This window comes from Zootoca vivipara, chromosome 2 (assembly GCF_965207765.1).
Source record: "Zootoca vivipara chromosome 2, rZooViv2.hap1.1, whole genome shotgun sequence".
Taxonomy (NCBI): Eukaryota; Metazoa; Chordata; class Lepidosauria; order Squamata; family Lacertidae; genus Zootoca; species Zootoca vivipara.
In genome coordinates, this window is record NC_142584.1 from 115,571,436 (window position 1) to 115,590,443 (window position 19,008).

Here is a 19,008-nt window from a genome sequence, read left to right on the forward strand (position 1 = left end):
CTCATGTTACGTCCGCTGCGGGTTGCGTCTTTTCAGGTTACGGGCGTGCCGAACCCGGAAGTCCCGGAACGGGTTACTTCCGGGTTTGACGCGCGCGCATGCGCAGAAGCACCAAATTGCGTCACGCACAGATGTGACGCTTCAGGATGAGGCCTTTTCATGTTGCGAATGGGCCTCTGGAATGGATCCTGTTTGCAACCAGAGGTACCACTGTGTTATGAAAACGGTTCCGAAATTGCTGTGCCGAATACAAATCCAGTTGCTTGTGGGCCAAGAAAAAACAAAAGTAGGTAAGTTTAAACAACGAAAGCCATAAGCACATCACTGCAGTGTTGCAATACGGCGGAAAGTGATTAAGTGCTTTACTTATGTTTTCTGAGGCGGGTGGGTGCAAAACGTAAATGTCAAAATATAAAGACCAAAATATAATTTTTAAAAAAATTAATCCTTGCATATTCTTGTACTTTAAAATCACCCATACTGGCGGTGATCACTGCCTCCTGTGGCAGTGAGTTACATAGTTTAACTGGCATTCAGAGTATTTCAAATGCAATTAAACTTTCATGGAGATAGATAATGCTAGCAGTGGCTAGTAGGCATGGTAGCTATGTTCTGCCTCCACTGTACCCCACCCAGTTTTGGCCACCACTGGTATGGTAACACCACCCCACCTGGGAATCTGTTTAGGTTATGCCAGGGCTGAGGAACAAGCAGGTTTCAAGGACCGCCTCTCCCCCATATGAACCAACCCGGACCCTGTGATCATCATCTGAGGCCCTGCTTCATGTGCCTCTTCCACGAGACATCTGGAGGGTGGCAACGTGAGAACAGGGCCTTTTCTGTGGTGGCTCCCCATTTGTGGCATGCTCTCCTCAGGGAGGCTTACCTGGCGCCTTCATTACATAAGCGGAAAACATTCCTCTTCTCCCAGGCCTTTGCTTCACTAGCCAACCCATGGCCATTATAAGAGGGCTTCTTGTTTTTGATCCGAGGATGAAGGGCAGTATAGAAATTTAATAAATGAACTAATAAACATTGGCATCTTAATGCCCATCAACCCTTGCCAATGGTCAGGGATGATGAAAATTGTATTTCAGCATCATTTGGATGAGGCAAAGGCTACCCACCCTTGGATTATATCTTCTACAGGGAAAAAAATACAAGATCCCTGGTCATGACCTAAGAAAGGAGTTGGCATGCCCCCAGATTTCCTCAATATTTACATGCACTTGTAAATAGAGGCAATTGCAAAGTTAAGAAACACTGCCAGCACATTTGCAAAGCTAAGCAGGATCTGATATGGTTTCAAATTGGATGGGCGACAGCGTGTTGAGATTCCTGCATTACAGGGGGTTGGACTAGATGACCCCTGAGTCCCTTCCAACTCTGTGTTTCTACTGTACAGTGGCACCTCGGTTTACAAACAGCCCTGTTAACGAACTACCAGTATTTGGTTTACAAACTCCGCAAAACCGGAAGTTTGTGAACGATAGAAGGGCACCGGTGGCAGGAGGCAGCGTTAGGGAAAGTGCACCTCAGTTTAACAACTGATAAGAGGTTGAATCCTGACAAGACAGAAGTACTGTCTTTGGGGGTGGGGGACTCCCTGGTCCTGAATGGGGTAACTGTGTTCCTGAAGGACCAGGTGCGCAGCCTGGGAGTCATTTTGGCCATCCAACTGTCCATGGAGGTGCAGGTCAATTCTGTGTCCAGGACAGCTGTTTATCAGCTCCCATCTGGTACGCAGGCTGAGACCTTACCTGCCCGCGGACTGTCTTGCCAGAGTGGTGCATGCTCTGGTTATCTCCCGCTTGGACTACTGCAATGCACTCTACGTGGGGCTACCTTTGAAGATGACCCGGAAACAACAACTAACCCAGAATGCGGCAGCTAGACTGGTGACTGGGAGCGGCCGCCGAGACCATGTAACACCAGTCCTGAGAGATCTACACTGGCTCCCAGTACGTTTCTGAGCACAATTCAAAGTGTTGGTACTGACCTTTAAAGCCCAAAACGGCCTTGGTCCTGTATACCCGAAGGAGTGTCTCCACCCCTACCGTTCAGCCCGGACACTGAGATCCAGCGCCGAGGGCCTTCTGGCAGTTCCCTCATTGCGAGAAGTGAGGTTACAGGGAACCAGGCAGAGGGCCTTCTCGGTAGTGGCACCCACCCTGTGGAACGCCCTTCCATCAGATGTCAAGGAAGTAAGCAGCTATCCTATTTTTAAAAGACATCCAAAGGCAGCCCTTTTTAGGGAAGTTTTTAATATTTAATGCTGTATTATTTTAACACTCGATTGGGAGCTGCCCAGGGAGGCTGGGGAGACTCAGCCAGATGGTGGGGTACAAATAGGAAATTATTATTATGATTATGATTATGATTATTATTATTAATTTTCTGTAAAAGTCAGCTTGGTGATCTGTGTCGATTTTTTTGTATTGTTCTTTATTGTGTTGCTGTAAATCACCTTAATATTTTAAAAAATGAAATGGTTATATACAAATATATTTTATCAATCAATCAATTAGTCTTGTAGCAACGGGGAGATGGGCAGTTTTACAGCCAAACCTCACTCCTAAATTAATCGTAGGGATGTGAATTTCTGGGACATGTATGATTAAAGATAGAAAGGCATCAATCCATTTAAATGGCAGGGGGAATTTGTGCCACAATAGATGTGGGATCTTAAAATAGCTTCTCTAAAACGATGGATTTGCACCAAAAAAAAAGTGTTGTGAGGAGGGGAGAGTGTTTGGGAAGATCTGTCAAGACCCTCATCAATTTCCAAGTGGTCCATTCCCCCCCTCCCTCGAAAGACAATCCTCTTTGCCCTGGCTTTCGATACCTCAGATTTTTAAGGACCCATCTTATTCTGTGATTCGGAAGTTGCTTTAAAGTCTCATGTGGGCCAATAAGTCAGTGTTTCTGGCTGTTAACCGAAAGGCTGGTGGTTCAAGCCCACCTAGGGACAGCTTGGAGCAGAATTCTTGAACAAGATGACCCTTGCGATTCTATGATTCTAACTGTGTTTTATTTGTTATAATCTGCACTGGGACTCCCGAATCCCCTCATGGAGCCACAGTTCCCAGGGTGATTTAGCAATCAGTTCTTTACAGGGACCTCCAGGACCGGCAGCTCTGCAAGGAGAATTTGGGGTCTCCTAACAACTTTAACAACTTCCAGATAGATGCATTAATTTGCTAAATGGTAACGACGACAATACATTTTCAGTAAGTTCAGTAACACATTTCAGTTAAGTATACACATCGATTCGTTACAGGTAGATAGCCATGTTGGTCTGACGTAGTCAAAACAAAAAAAAATTCCTTCCAGTAGCACCGACAAACTTAGTTGGTCTCTAAGGTGCTACTGGAAGGATTCTTTTTTTATTGTTTGTTTTGACATCAATTCGTGACAGCAGTCACGGAATTAAAAGACGCCTGCTTCTTAGGAGAAAAGCAATGACGAACCTAGACAGCATCTTAAAAAGCAGAGACATCACCTTGCCGACAAAGGTCCGTAAAGTTAAAGCTATGGTTTTCCCATTAGTGATGTATGGAAGCGAGAGCTGGACCATAAAGAAGGCTGATCGCCGAAGAATGGATGCTTTTGAATTATGGTGCTGGAGGAGACTCTTGAGAGTCCCATGGACTGCAAGATGATCAAACCTATCCTATTCTATGATTCTATCCATTCTGAAGGAAATCAGCCCTGAGTGCTCACTGGAAGGAAAATTCTCCAATATTCTGGCCACCTCATGACAAGAGAAGACTCCCTGGAAAACACCCTGATGTTGGGAAAGCCAATGATCGTGTTCAGCATTAGAATTTGCTTCCATTAGAATTCCCCCCCCCTTTTAGTGGCTGTGTTACAGATTGTTCTCCCGATCAGAGTTATATTTTCATAGCTATAAGATTGAGAGCAGAAGGAGAAGGGGACGACAGAGGATGAGATGGTTGGACAGTGCTCTCGAAGCCACCAACATGAATCTGACCAAACTGCGGGAGGCAGTGGAAGACAGGAGTGCCTGGCGTGCTCTGGTCCATGGGGTCACGAAGAGTTGGACACGACTAAATTACTAAACAACAACAACAGCAACATACACATCAATTATTAGAGGCATTTAGAGCTGCCCCCTCACAGAAAAACAACTCCCAGACTGGTTTAACAGTCAGTCTTCAGAGAGAATTCTGGGAATTGTAGCTCTCTGATGGGAACAGAGGTTCTCCTAACAACTCTCTGCCATGAATTTTTTTAAAGCGGCATTGTGGTGATTTAAATGTTTGGTGTGGACTCCATTTGAAAGAGGGGGAGCCCCACAAAGAATCTCAGCCAATAGCAGCTCTCTCATGTCGATTAGAATTCGATACAGTCAATACTGGCCACTCCAAAACTAACTCGGGGATTGTGCTGTGGCTATAGCTCAGCTGTTCCCCAACCTGGTGCCCTCCATATTACAACTTCCAGCAGCCCCAACCAAGGAGCACGTAGTTCAAGAAAACCAGAGAGAAACCAGTTCTGCTCCGAGTCATTCTGCACCCCTGGCTTTTCTGTCGTTTCTCTGCTGTGTGGATTCTTTGATTTCTAGTGACAATGGTCTTCCAAAAAAAAACTTCTGTACACCAGGCTTTTATATGGTGTTTCCCTGGCGTAGTGCTTTCTGTACTAAGATCCGTTATCTCATTTTTCTCCTGAGTGAATTTGTGGATGAGAATTGAGGATGCGTTGCGTTGCTTAACCCAACAATTCAGGAATTTTTGTTTGCCTTTTCCGTAACTCAGTCTCAAAGTCGCCAGCACCCCTAGCAATAGGGCCTCCATCTTGGATTAAGATTCAGTACATTCACCAACAGCAATTCCAAAACAGACCTCAGGATTATATTAAAGAAATTCTGCATTCCTTAACAGTTCTATGGTTTATCTGCTCTGTGGATTCTCTGATGTTTGGTGAGATTTGTCTTGTGATTGAAGTTCTTACCACACTCCGAGCATGTATATGGTTTCTCCCCGCTGTGAATCCGTTGGTGGGAAGTCAAATATTTGCTAGTACTGAACCTCTTTCCACACTCCAGACATTTGTACGGTTTCTCCCCTGTGTGGGTTCTTTGATGAGAAGTGAAGTCTGAACTCTGACGGAAGCTCTTTCCACACTCTGAGCACTTAAATGGCTTCCCCCTCGTGTGTATTCGTTGGTGAGCCGTGAGGTATTTGTTGCTACTGAAGCTCTTCCCACATTCCAAACAATTATACGGTTTCTCCCCTGTGTGGAGAGTTTGGTGCGAAATCAGACTGGTGCTGAAAAAGAAGCACTTTCCACACTCCAAGCATTTAAAGGATTTTTCCCCTGTGTGGATTTTCTGATGTGAACTGTAGTTGGTTCTATGACTAAACCTCTTTCCACACTCCAAGCACACATACGGCTTCTCCCCTGTGTGGATTCTCTGATGTGAACGGAGGTTTCTGCAATCGCTAAACCGCTTTCCACACTCCAGACATTTATAGGGTTTCTCCCCCGTGTGGATAATTTGATGTGAAGTAAGGCTGGCGCTCGTACTGAAGCTCTTCCCGCACTCCATGCATTTATAGGGTTTCTCTCCCGTGTGAAGTTGTTGATGGTAAGTGAGGCTTGTGCTATGATTGAACCTCTTTCCACACTCCAAACATTTATAGGGTTTCTCCCCTGTGTGGATTTTCTGATGTGCAGTAAGGTTAGTCTGCTGGCTAAAACTTTTTCCACACTTCAAGCACGGATACGGTTTCTCCCCTGTGTGAGTTCGTTGATGCGTAGTGAGATTTATCTTCTGCCTGAAACTTTTCCCACACTCCACACATTTAAAAGGTTTTTCTCCCGTGTGGACTCTTTGATGAGAAGTCAGGTACTTGCTGCTACTGAAGCTCTTCCCACACTCCAAACATTTATATGGTTTTTCCCCTCTGTGAATATTTTGGTGTGCAACAAGGCCATCCCTCTTATTAAAACACTTCCCACACTCCAAACATTTAAACGGTTTTTCTCCTGTGTGGATTCTCTGATGTGAAGTGAGATACTTGCTGTTGCTGAAGCACTTTCCACACTCCAAGCATTTGTATGGTTTCTCCCCTGTGTGGATTTTTTGATGTGAAGTAAGAGCATCTCTCCTGTTAAAGCTCTTTCCACACTCCAGGCATTTAAATGGTTTCTCTCCTGTGTGGATTCTCTGATGAATAGTGAGATATTTACAAGTGCTGAAACACTTTCCACACTCCAAGCATTTATAGGGCTTCTCCCCTGTGTGGATTCTGTGGTGGGAAGTGAGGCTTGTGCTCTGACTGAAGCTCTGTCCGCACTCCATGCATTTATATGGTTTCTCACCCGTGTGGATTCTCTGGTGTTTTCTAAGGGTTGACTTATCACTGAAGCTTTTGTTACAGTCCGAACATTTAAATGGTTTCTCCCCTGTGTGGATTTTCCAATGAGCAATGTGGCTCAATTTGCAGGTAAAGCTTTCCCCACACACAAGGCACTGGCTCCTTTCCTCTCCTTCGCTTGTGTTTTCTTGGACTGGGATTTCAGAAATCTCAGCGCCCTGAAAAGCAGAGGATTCGCTTAGTGTGTGTTTTGCTTCAGGTTTTGTTCTCTCTTCTTCTTCCTCTTCACATCCGATTCTGTCTAACAACACCCTGTGTGGTTCATCTTCATTCTCCTTCTCTCTCCTGTCATGTCCTGGGAAAAGGAGACACAATTAATTAGGAACAGCCCAAGTGGAAAATAAGAGTCTGATATCAAAGAAGGAGCACAGGGGCGGACAACCCTTTTCATGGCAAGGGTCAGAACAGTGAGTACCTCTTTGTAATTTTGACAAATGACAGGGCCTTTTCAGTGGTGGCTCCCCAATAGTTGAAATGCCCTCCCTTGTGAGGTGAGCCTGCCTCTATCATGATTATCTTTCAGGAGGAATCTGAAAACATTTCTGTTTTGCAAAACAACAAAGCATGGGGCAGAGTGAGGGACATATTTATGGAACAACAATGGGATATCAGCTCTGTCCAAGGCTTGATGGATAACAGCAACAACCAGGAAAAGATAGACATAACATTTTACAAGGACAGGAAAAACACCACAGACAGAATAATTGTCATACACAGGAAGAACAAGGATATAGTTTGAGTGCTTCACTTGTACTTTTATAAATCATTTAAGGTGTCAACACGAATAGAAGCTATTAATATTGCAGTTGTTGTATAAGGGATTATTATTATGACCTGAATGTAATTGAAATTCATAAGATTTTTGGAACGCAGAAAAAAATAAAATCATCAAACCATCAATTCTAACACACGGGGGGGACCTTATCTAAATTACATAATTCGGTATTTGAACAATTGGTATTAGTAATTGTATTATATACTGGTATTGTTATAATGAGGCTATTATTGGGTTATAATTGAAAACTAATAAACATTATTATCAAAACCGAAAAGAAAAGATTCCTGTTTTCCCAGGCATTTGGTGGCTGAAAAATACTGCTCCTGGCAACCTCGAGATCACTGAAGTAGGTTTTAGAGCCGTGATATAAGGATTCAGGTAGCCCCCGATGTACCCTGGACCTAAGTGGTTTGAGGCTTTGCAAACTAATACAAGGACCTAAAACCTGGTTTGGGAGCAGATGGGCATGTACAGGATTGCGCTGTTAAGTTGCTAAAATTCATGCCAGCCTTCGCCAAACTGCAGGTGTTGTTGAGACTACAGCTCCCATCATCCTTGATCGCTGGGCATGCTGGCTAAGGATGATGGGGGTTGTAGTCCGACAAGAGAAGGACTCAAGATTGAGGGAAGTTTGTTTTCAAGCAAACCTCTCCCCTCACCCTTTTAGAATATAAAGGAGATGCAAGGCGATTGAGGAAACGTTCTTTCATATGTGGTGAACCGGTAAAAAGGTAAAAAAAGTATTAGGAAATAATCCACAATAAATTGAAAAAAAAATGTTTAAAAGCACTTTCACCCAAAAAACCAGAGTCCTTATTGTTGGGGATAATTAAGACAGAAATTCCCAGGTGTCAAAAAAGGTTATTTATGTATGCCAATACTGTGGCCTGTATTTTGTTTGCCCAAAAATGGAAAATGAGCGAGATCCCAACCAAAGAAGATTGGAAACTAAAGTTGACTGAATATGCACAACTTGCAGACTTTACATATAGAATAAGAGAACAAGAAGAACACACGTTTAAAGGAGATTGGAAAATGTTTATTGAACATATAGGAAATAACTGCGTACAGCTGAAAATGTGGGCAGCATTAAGACAAATTCAACAGTGCAAATAAATTTTGATGGACGCAATAACGGAATACTGAATGGTTTAGTTTTTGTAAAATATGCTGGAATTTATGATGTGCAAGATGAACCATGGAAAGAGAAGAAGGGAATTCATTGATATCTTAAGGATATAAAATGAGTATTTTAAATTGTAAAACAGAAAACTTGATAAATATTATATTTTTAAAAAACCAATTCTGATTCCTTGAATCCCACAGCTCCTTTTGTTGCTAAGCTTTGAATATCCATACTACGGGAATATAGTACTTTAGAAATATATGAACGCCTGCAAATATCAAGGATTTTTCCAAAATTGATAGGAGTAGCAACTTCAAACCAAAAGGAACCCAAAGAGGTATTTTCAACATTACCTCCCACATCTCACTGCATTAGGAATGACATCCATTCACAACACCTGTTTAATTCTTCCCAAAGAATTATGGGAGCTGCAGTTTGTGCTGAGAATTGTTCGGAGAGACCCCGGTACCACCACAGTCACAATCCCTAGAGTGGTTTAAGAATCAACCCTTTATCCCCAGGGAAACTCTGGGAACTGTAGTTCTGTGAAGGGAACAGGGGCCTCTCCGAACAAGTCTCAGCACCCATTTTTGCTCAGAAGAGGTTTCCCAGCTGGATAAACAGGTATCTGCCGTGGGTGGGACCCAGGCAGGGGGCAGAGGAACCCAGATGGTCCTCTCCTCAGTTCCCCTGCCCCACTTACCTGCCCAAAAATGGAAAATGAGCGAGGTCCCAACTAAAGAAGAAGGGCAACTGATGGAATGTGCGCAGCTTGCAGACTTAACATATAGAATAAAAGAACAAGAAGAACATAGGTTTAGAGAAGATTGGGAAATGTTTATTGAATATATGAGGGGAAATTGTGTACATCTGAAAACGTTGGCAGCATTAAGATAAATTCAACTGTGTAAATAGGTTTTGATGGATGTAATAATGGAATACTGAATAATATAGTTTCTGTAAAATATGCAGGGATTTATGATTAGCAAAAAGGAACCATGGAAAGAAAAGAAGATAAGTCACTGATATCCTAAGGATGTTTAAATTCAAAATCCAAAATTGTAAAATAGAAAATTTTAATAAAAACATATATAGAATGGAATGGAATAGAATCTCTTATACTTTATTGAACACCATTCTCTAGGGTTGGGGTTTTGGAGCATCAGGGAGGGGGAAGCTGAGATGTGAAACTAAGAGGATGAGGGGGAAAGATTGGGGCAGGGGAAGGATTTGTGAGTAAGGCGAGGGAAGGTAGAAAGTTTGGAATTTGTTATTATTATTTACAGTAATCACCTCCCACATACAGGAAAAGATTGAGGCTGGAGATTAGGTCTTATAGGGGCAAGGGAACGATTTGGGGGCAAGGAGCAAAGGAGTGTGACTAATAATAAAAAATAGAAAGTTTGGAATTTGTTATTATTATTTACAGTAATCACCTCCCACATACAGGAAAAGATTGAGGCTGGAGATTAGGTCTTATAGGGGCAAGGGAACGATTTGGGGGCAAGGAGCAAAGGAGTGTGACTAATAATAAAAAATAATTTAATCTCCTTCCTTTGCCCTGATGAAAAACAGGGCATGTCTGACGCTCTTATGTGCCCATATGAGACTGCAACCGTGGGGCATCCTCCAGCTTCTTCTAAAATCAAGGAAAGAGGTAGACATCCAACATCCAAGTCTGCCACCATCTGTTGTGGCTTTGACAAAGGTCTGCCAGCTTAATAAATAATAATAATAATAATTTATTATTTATACCCCGCTCATCTGGCTGGGCCTCCCCAGCCACTCTGGGCGGCTTCCAACAGATTAAAATACAAGAATCTATTAAACATTAAAAGCTTCCCTAAACAGGGCTGCCTTCAGATGTCTTCTAAAAGTCTGGTAGTTGTTCATCTCCCTGACCTCCGATGGAAAGGCGTTCCACAGGGCGGGCGCCACTACCGAAAAGGCCCTCTGCCTGGTTCCCTGTAGCTTTGCTTCTCGCAGTGAGGGAACCGCCAGAAGGCCCTCGGAGCTGGACCTCAGTGTCTGGGCTGAACGCTGGGGGTGGAGACGCTCCTTCGGGTATACAGGACCGAGGCCGTTTAGGGCTTTAAAGGTCAGCACCAACACTTTGAATTGTTCTCGGAAACGTACTGGGAGCCAATGTAGGTTGGGAGCCAATGGGACCCCGGAAGCCCAGCCAGGCTGGAAGGCGAAGATGCAGGATGACGAAATGTAGCAAGGATACATACAATAAAAGGGGGGGAAATAGGCTATGATTATTGTTTTTAGCCATCAACCAAGGGGAAAGGGGGCTCTTACCCAGAAAGGCCACAATTCCAGGCTTCTCCTCCAGGGCTTCCCTTTGATCCGAATCCATCAGGGTATTCTCGGTGAAATGTACAGTCTCCGCTTCAAAAGCACAGGATTCTGGAAGAGAAGGGGAAATGTCCTCCAGGTAGTTAATGTTTACAACTTGCCATCTCGGTTCCGGGCAATCCTTTGGGGGTTAAAAGGGGGAGGGCATGTGTGCCCCGTTGGTGTCATAGAATCATGAAATTGCACAGCTGGAAGAGATACCAAGAGTCATCTAGTCCAACCCCCTGCAATGCAGGAATCTCAGCTAAAGCATCCGTGATGGTCAGTCACCCAACCTCTGCTTAAAAACCTCCAAGGAAGGAGAGCCCACAACCTCCTTAGGGAGACCGTTCCACTGTCCAACAGCTCTTACTGACAGAAAGTTTTTCAGAATGTTGAGTTGGAATCCCCTTTCTTGTAACTTGAAGCCATGGGTTCGAGTCCTATCCTCCAGAGCAGGAGAAAACAAGCATGCTCCCTCTTCCATGGGACAGCCCTCCTAAGACTTGGTTTCCGGACCCTTGATGCTTGGAGCTCAATGCAAGAAGCCAGGCCAATCTAGTTGATATCCCTGCATTGCAGGGGGTTGGGCTAGATGACCCTCAGGGTACCTTCCAACTCTACAACGCTATTATTCTATGGCACTTGCTCTGCTCAACCCCCTCCCTTTTGCCCGTTTCTCTCTCCCGTCACTGGCCAGCTACGCTCCAGCTGACTTGGGGGAGCTTCTCCCCAATCCGCCTCTCGATTTTCTCCCTTGCATTTCCCTCCTCCCCTCATTCTCTGTGGGTCTCCTTCACCCAAATGCAAGAGGAGGGGCTCACCAGATCCACACACACCCGGTTGGAAAGGACAAAGGCCACTTTCCCCAAGTGGAGGCGCACCACCTTCAAGGAATTTACTCTTTGCGTTCCTTGCGCGCACCAAACCTCCGGCTTCTCTCCAAGGTTTCTTTTGCAAAGCTGGAGGGGTGAAGGGGGTGGGGTCTTTTGCTTTAGAGGACACGCTCCCCCCTCTCCTTTCCAAATTTCCTTCCTCTCTAGGAATCGCTTTCCTCAGCTTCGTTTTAACCCTTCCTTAGTCCAAGACAGGCAGCAGAAATGATAATAGCAGCCCTGCCTGGGAATCGTAGATTTTTGCAAATGCGGCAAATCTGATCCACGCTTTCGAGCGTTGCAGCCCCCTTCTGCACCCCAAGTTGGGTTTTTTTTAAAAAAGGTAATGTGCAATGGAGCCGTCTTCCATCCCAGATGTTTTGCACTACAACTGCTGGGAGTTTTGTTTGTTTGTTTTTTTCATTTCATTTGTATCCCAAGGAGCTCAAGGCATTTTATCCTCACAACAGCCCTGGGACGTAGGCTCAAGTTGAGAGACACAGTGGCTGGCCCAAAGTCACCCTGGGAGCTTCATGGCTGAGTGTGGGGAATTGAAGCTCACTTTCCCAGGCAGAAATCCAACGGGCTAAGCCCACCTTCACCTTGCTGCTTTCTGAACTTGGGGAAGAACCGCGGCTCTTGCAAATTCTGCCTCTCCCGGAGATGCGCAAAGACGCAGTGTTACGGCTGGCCCCACATGAGATTAATCCGGAGTGAGAGCCCTGAGTGTAAACCCTTTTACTGCCCCCAACTTCTCTTCCGTGCTGTGAGGTCCATCGCCGCCCAGTGAGAGCCAACCTCGGGCTTAAAGTGGGGTGGAAGAGGACCTTGTAGACAAGACAGAAGTGAGTGCAAGACACCCTTCTCCAAATCCCACCCAACGGGGTCTGCACCTAGCAGACCCCTACCCTCCCAAAAAGGACCCCGTGCAATGGGTAGAGCCTCAGATACTGCTTTCTCCCTGCAGATCATGTTGGAAGCCACCTCCCACCAAACAGCCAGCATGTCCAGTGGTTAGGGGTGGTGGGTGTCAAGAGTCCAGCAGCAGCTGGGGGCAGCAGAGTCCTTGCAAGCCTGGAGCTGGTTCCTGCCTCACCCCAGAGCAGCCTGACTCAGGAGCTGAAATTTGAACATCTCTGCTTTCAAGGGGAAGGATCCTGGCCTTTGTCCTTCCCACCTGGGTGAGTCCATCTCTCTCTCCCTCCCTCTTGTCCTGCATTTGCATGAGGGGCATCCTCAGAGCTGCAGGTGAGGAGGCATCTGTGGGGTTGAGAGGAGCAAGCCCCCCTTTCCACGCTGCAGTTGCAGGGGGTTGGACTAAATGACTGTGGGTCCCTCCTGCCTCTACCATTTCTAAGATTCTACAAATTGTTTCTGATACTCCTTATGATTTTGGTGAGTCCATTGCATGGCAAAGTTATGGACTGAACCCATTAAAAAGAATTCCGCAGTCATCTCTTGTCTATCTCACCTTAACAGGGTGTTGTTGTTTTTTTAAGTGCTTTGAAGAGAGGTTTGTAAGAAGAACAGCTACATTAACTTGTCTGCCCCCTTCTTTCAGGGTCAAGGAGGTGGTTGTGTACCTGAGGAGGGCTCGACTGCTGGATCCGAGACCAAGGGCCTCATGGAAGAGAACAGTGAGATCGTGGCCTTTCTGCGTAAGATTCCTTTCACGCTTGATACAAATCAGTTTACAAGTGCTTAAAAAAAAGGTTGTGGTTTTATTTATTTATTGAATTTCCAAACCACCCTTCAGCCAAGGATCAGAAGGTGGTTTACAACAGAAAAACACCAAAATATATATTGTAGTAAAAAAACAACAACACAACCAACTACTACTGCACCAACTCCCTGGAAAAGACTCTGATTGTTGGGAAAGATGGAGGGCACAAGGAGAAGGGGACAACAGAGGACGAGATGGTTGGACAGTGTTCTTGAAGCTACGAACATGAGTTTGACCAAACTGCGGGAGGTAGTGGAAGACAGGAGTGCCTGGCGTGCTCTGGTCCATGGGGTCACGAAGAGTCGGACACGACTAAATGACTAAACAACAACAACTGCACCAACACACAATTTAAACCATATGACAAACTTAGTTGGTCTCAAAGGTGCTACTGGAAGGAAATTTTTATTTTGTTTCGACACAATTTAAAAGGCATTGCAGATTCCTTTTTACACCGTTGCCAAATTTTCAGCACCTTGAGTCTGTTTTTTTCCGGCCGGGCTGGCTTCTGGTGTCTCTTTGAAACAAAAGCAAGAAATCAGGACTGGAGACTCTTGAGAGTCCCGTGGACTGCAAGAAGATCAAACCTATCCATTCTTAAGGAAATCAGCCCTGAGTGCTCCCTGGAAGGACAGATCGTGAAGCTGAGGCTCCAATACTTTGGCCACCTCATGAGAAGAGAAGAATCCTTGGAAAAGACCCTGATGTTGGGAAAGATTGAGGGCACTAGGAGAAGGGGACGACAGAGGACGAGATGGTTGGACAGTGTTCTCGAAGCTACGAACATGAGTTTGACCAAACTGCGGGAGGCAGTGGAAGACAGGAGTGCCTGGCGTGCTATGGTCCATGGGGTCACGAAGAGTCGGACACGACTAAACGACTAAACAAGCTATTCCTTATACTGAGATATCACAGAATCATAGAATTGTAAAGGGTCTAGTCCAGGGGTCAGCAAACTTTTTCAGCAGGGGGCCGGTCCACTGTCCCTCAGATCTTGTGGGGGGCCGGACTATATTTTGGAAAAAAATGAATTCCTATGCCCCACAAATAACCCAGAGATGCATTTTAAATAAAAGGACACATCCTACTCATTTGTAGGGTTCCTCCCTTGTGTGAGTCCTTTGGTGGGAGGAGAGATTGCCAATCTTCCTGAAGCTCTTTCCACACTCCAAACACGTGTACGGTTTCTCCTCTGTGTGGGTTCTCTGGTGAGAAGTAAGGTCTGAACTCTGGTGGAAGCTCTTCCCACACTCCAAACATCTGAAAGGTTTTGCACCAGTGTGCAGCTGATGGTGGTAAGAGAGACTTTTGCCGTCAATAAACCTCTTCCCACACTCCAAGCATTTATATGGCTTCTCTCCCGTGTGTGTTCTTTGATGTTTACAGAGGTACTTGGTCAAAACGAAGCTCTTCCCACATTCCAAGCATTTGTACGGCTTTTCCCCCAAGTGGATTTTCTGATGGGAGAGGAGGGCATCCCTCCTGTTAAAGCTCTTTCCGCACTCCAAGCATTTAAACGGCTTCTCCCCTGTGTGAAGCCACTTGTTTAAAGCAAGGGTTTTCTTAGTACTGAATCTCTCTTCACATTTGGAGCACATAAACGGTTTCTTCCCAACGTGGGTTCTTTGATGAGAAGTAAGGCAAGACCTATGAATGAAGCTCTTTCCACACTCCAGGCATATGAACGGTTTCTCGCCCGTGTGGATTCTCTGATGAGAAGTGAGGCTGGTGTTCCTAGTGAAGCTGTTTCCACACTCTGGGCATTTATAGGGTTTGTCTCCCGGGTGGATTCTCTGATGCAAATTCAGGTTGGCACTTCTGTTGAAGGTTTTCCCACACTCGGAGCATTTAAACGGTTTCTCTCCGTGTGTATTCTTTGATGGGAAGTGAGGCTTGAGCCGTCGCCAAACTTCTTCCCACACTCGAAGCACGAATACAGTTTCTCTCCCGTGTGAATTCTCCGGTGGGAATGCAGTCCCGAGGCCAAACTGAAGCTCTTTCCACACTCTGGACATTCTCCAAGGGCCAGGTGTCTGCTCTTTGTGTCTGTGACAGTAAGTCAATGGAAGCGGAAGCGGACACGGAGCAATGGATTCAAACTACAAGAAAGAAGATTCCACCTAAACATTAGGAAGAACTTCCTGACAGTAAGAGCTGTTTGGCAGTGGAATTTGCTACCAAGGAGTGTGGTGGAGTCTCCTTCTTTGGAGGTCTTTAAGCAGAGGCTTGACAGGCATATGTCAAGAATGCTTTGATGGTGTTTCCTGCTTGGCAGGGGGTTGGACTGGATGGCCCTTGTGGTCTCTTCCAACTCTATGATTCTATGAATCCCTCTAGCATATAATTTTCAACTGTCCTCTCCATAATATGGTACGGATGAATTTATTGGGCCCAATAATCCAGAGACTGGCTAATACCCCAGCAGAGATTCACCTTGCCTTAATTTTACAGGACAACAATCCCCATACAACCTTGCAAGTAGCAAGGTTTTTAACTTCAGTCCTCTCCCAGAAGAGACGAAATGGTCTGCTGTATGACTACTGAAAGTTTTTATTTTTGATTGTAGTTTGCGCACGCTTATGTTGATGCTGATGTTTATTTTCTATGGCTGTGGTGTGGCCATCTGCTGAAGTGTGATTTCTGTATTCTTGTATTTTATCTGGTATGTTGTATATCTAATGGGCTTATAGCCGCAATAAAGCTGAATCTGAAATCTGTGTGGATTCTTTTATGCGAAGTGCTGGTACATTTGCAAAGCTAAGCAGGGTCCAGTATGGTTTCAAATGGGATGGGAGACCACGTGTTGAGATTCCTGCATTGCAAGGGTATTTTTTACCAGATGACCCTTGGGTCCCTTTCAACTCTACAATTCTAAATTCTCTCACCTGGTTCTCATCCTCTGCCTGGCTCAGGAAAAAACCTTCGGCCAGGGCCAACACTTGGAAACCGGTCTCTGCTCTACATTCCCTCACCCAGGTCTCCATCTATGCGGCGAAGACAGCCAGGAGCTGCTCCAGGGTCACTACATCCAGGATCTGAGCCTTGGTGTGTCTCCCCGGCTTCAGCCACTGACGACAGAGATGGTGGAGTCGGCTGCAAACCTCTCAGGGTCCCTCAGCCTCCTGGTAGTGGATCTGCCTGAAACACTGGCACTGTGCGTCTGAGCTGAGACGGTCCTCCTCACCCAGGATCTTGGGCTCAGTTCTCTCCCAAAATTCTCCCCTGCCTGCAGCCAGAACATTATGGGTATCTTCTCCTGCTTTAGTCCTGGCTTAGTCTTGCCCTTCCAACTTCAGTCCACAATGTAAGCCAGACTCCAACATGGCTGTAGGATCGCTTCCTTCTTCTCGATTCCTTCTTGAAGCAAAGACTGTTGAAATGAGTGGGGAATCCCTTGCCCTGTAAAGCCACAAAGGTGTCATGTGATGGTCCTGTTATTAACACTCTTGCAAAAGGATTAATCAATTGATCCATTTGCAAATGCAATTCCGCACACCCCCTCAAAAAATAAATAAATGTATAAATGGTTTCTAGAAAAGAAGAACATTTCTAAGTGATACATGCCATAGGAACGTTTAATGGTGTTTTATGCTAATGTTACCATTGTGTTCAAAACAGTAAGTGTTTCGGAATGAAGAGCTGTTTAAATAGGAAGCAAGGAAGCTGCCTCGCCCAGAACCAGACCATTGATCCATCTAGCTCGGTGCTGTCTGCACTGACTGGCAGCATCTCTCCAGGTTTCAGGCAGGGACGATTCCTAGGCCCGCCAGAAGATGTCGAGGATCAAATCCGGAACCTTCTACACGCAAGAGCCACTGAGCTGGGGCTCTTTAGTCTTTTAAGCAACACCACCCGCAGAATTCACCAGTCACCATGGATATCTGGGAGTTACCAGGATGAAACTGTCTCACCTGCTGCTGCTTCTCCTCTGCCCGGCTCAGGAGGAAACCTTCGGCCAGGGCCACCGCCTGGGAACTGGTCTCCGCTCCCTGATCCTTCACCCAGTTCTCATCTCCGGGGGGAGGACAGCCAGGAATTGCTCCAGGACCACCAGGTCCAGGATCTGAGCCTCGGTGTGTTGCTCTGGCTCCAGCCACTCCCTGCAAAGGCGGTGGAGTCGGCTGCAAACCTCTCGGGGTCCTTTGGCCTCAATGTAGCGGGAATGCCTGAATCTCTGGCACTGAGCTTCTGAGCTGAGGGGGCAGTTTGGAGATTTGGAAAACAGTCTCCAATATGGCTGAAGGATTCTGCCCAACCCCCAACAGCCTCTTTTTCTATTATTTCCAGGTTCTGCTTTAAGGCAAAGGCTGGCCAGGGGAGCGTGGACCACAAACGGGCTGAGCCAGAGGTGGAGGAACCTCACGTCCTGCTCCAAGCTGCTCTGGGTTGGAGCTGGATCCGGCCCCAGCCTCCCTGCCTGCTTCACCCATCCAACCTCTGCAGCCTCTCTTCTGCAAAAGGACCATGCACAAGGCAGGAGGAAGGAGGGGCGCTTGCCCTGGAGGATCAAGCTGCTCCTCCAGTTCCCTGCCTGTCTAGGAATCCTGCACTTCATCTTTAACCCTTTGAAGACCAGGCAGCTGGGATGGGGAACAATATCTCCTTTCTGGGAACTCTGATCTCAACTTTCACAATGTTGGGGATTCTTAGGCAGTGGTGAGAGGCAGTGTGGTGTAGTGGTTAGAGTGCTGGACTATGGCCTTGGGAGACCAGGGATTGAATTTCCCACCAGGTGGCCATGGGGCCAGTCAATGCCTCCCAGCCTAGTCTACCTCACAGGGTTGTTGTAGGGGATTAAAGGAGGAGGGGACGAACTATATGCCAGCTTCAGCTCCTTGGAGGAAAAGGCAGGATATCGAAATGAAAATTGTAAAGTTGGAATGGGTGCCGATGATCATCTAGTCATATATATGGGGCCTGGTCTGGTAGTTGTCTCCTCCCTGCTGAGATGTACAGAGGCAATACTGAGCCACCCACTTGTATAAATTCAGGGACTCATCCATCAGTGGCTACAAACCCTGATATCTATGTTTGTTTTATTTATTTATTTATTTATGTTTATTATCTTCCTTAGTGGAACCCCTGGGTATAGGATGGTATATAAATAATAATAATAATAATAATAATAATAATAATAATAATAGGGCATTGGGACAATTTTATGGAACCAAGAAGGTGCTAGCCAGAATAAGTCTGGGAACCACTGTGTTAAAGGGTGTGTGTCGAAGATTGCATTTCAACTTTCCTGCATTATTTATGTTCCCACCTTGTGAATGAGCTGGGTGAGGGGGGATGTTTGTATATGGGCAGCTTCCATAGAATCTTAAGAGTTGGAAGGGACGCAGAGGGTCCTCTAGTCCAACTCCCTGCAATACAGGAATCTCAGCTAAAGCATCCCTAACAGATGGCCATCCAACCTCTGCTTAAAAACCTCCAAGGAAAGGGAGACCGTTCCATTGTCAAACACAGATTCTTACAAGCAACTAGCTGACCCGGCCACGCGTTGCTGTGGCTCTTTCCTGTGATTCCCCCCCACCCTGTCCTGATCCATGACGTATCCTGCCCCTCCTCCCTCCACCCCGGCTCATCCCTGTGTTTCGGTAGGATACCCTTCCCTCTGTTGTCCCTGGGGAGTGTTGGCCCCTCCCCCCTGTATCTCCATACCTTGGCCCCCACCCTTCGAAAAGGAACTGTTAGGTTCTGGGTTCTATTTCCCAGAATGCACTTTTGTCTGAGCCCTCTGTTGTCCCTGGGGAGTG

General features: G+C 46.0%; 1 protein-coding gene across 1 annotated transcript; it reads right to left on the minus strand.

Annotated features, from left to right (window-relative positions):
* Positions 1-3,009: 3,009 nt before the first annotated feature.
* On the minus strand, positions 3,010-16,233 carry LOC148687140 (uncharacterized). The gene is given in 4 exon segments (XM_088662515.1): positions 3,010-6,502; positions 14,338-15,116; positions 15,119-15,295; positions 16,086-16,233. Coding segments are annotated over 4 exon segments (2,697 nt in total). The 3' UTR covers positions 3,010-4,909.
* Between the last annotated feature and the right edge of the window lie 2,775 nt (positions 16,234-19,008).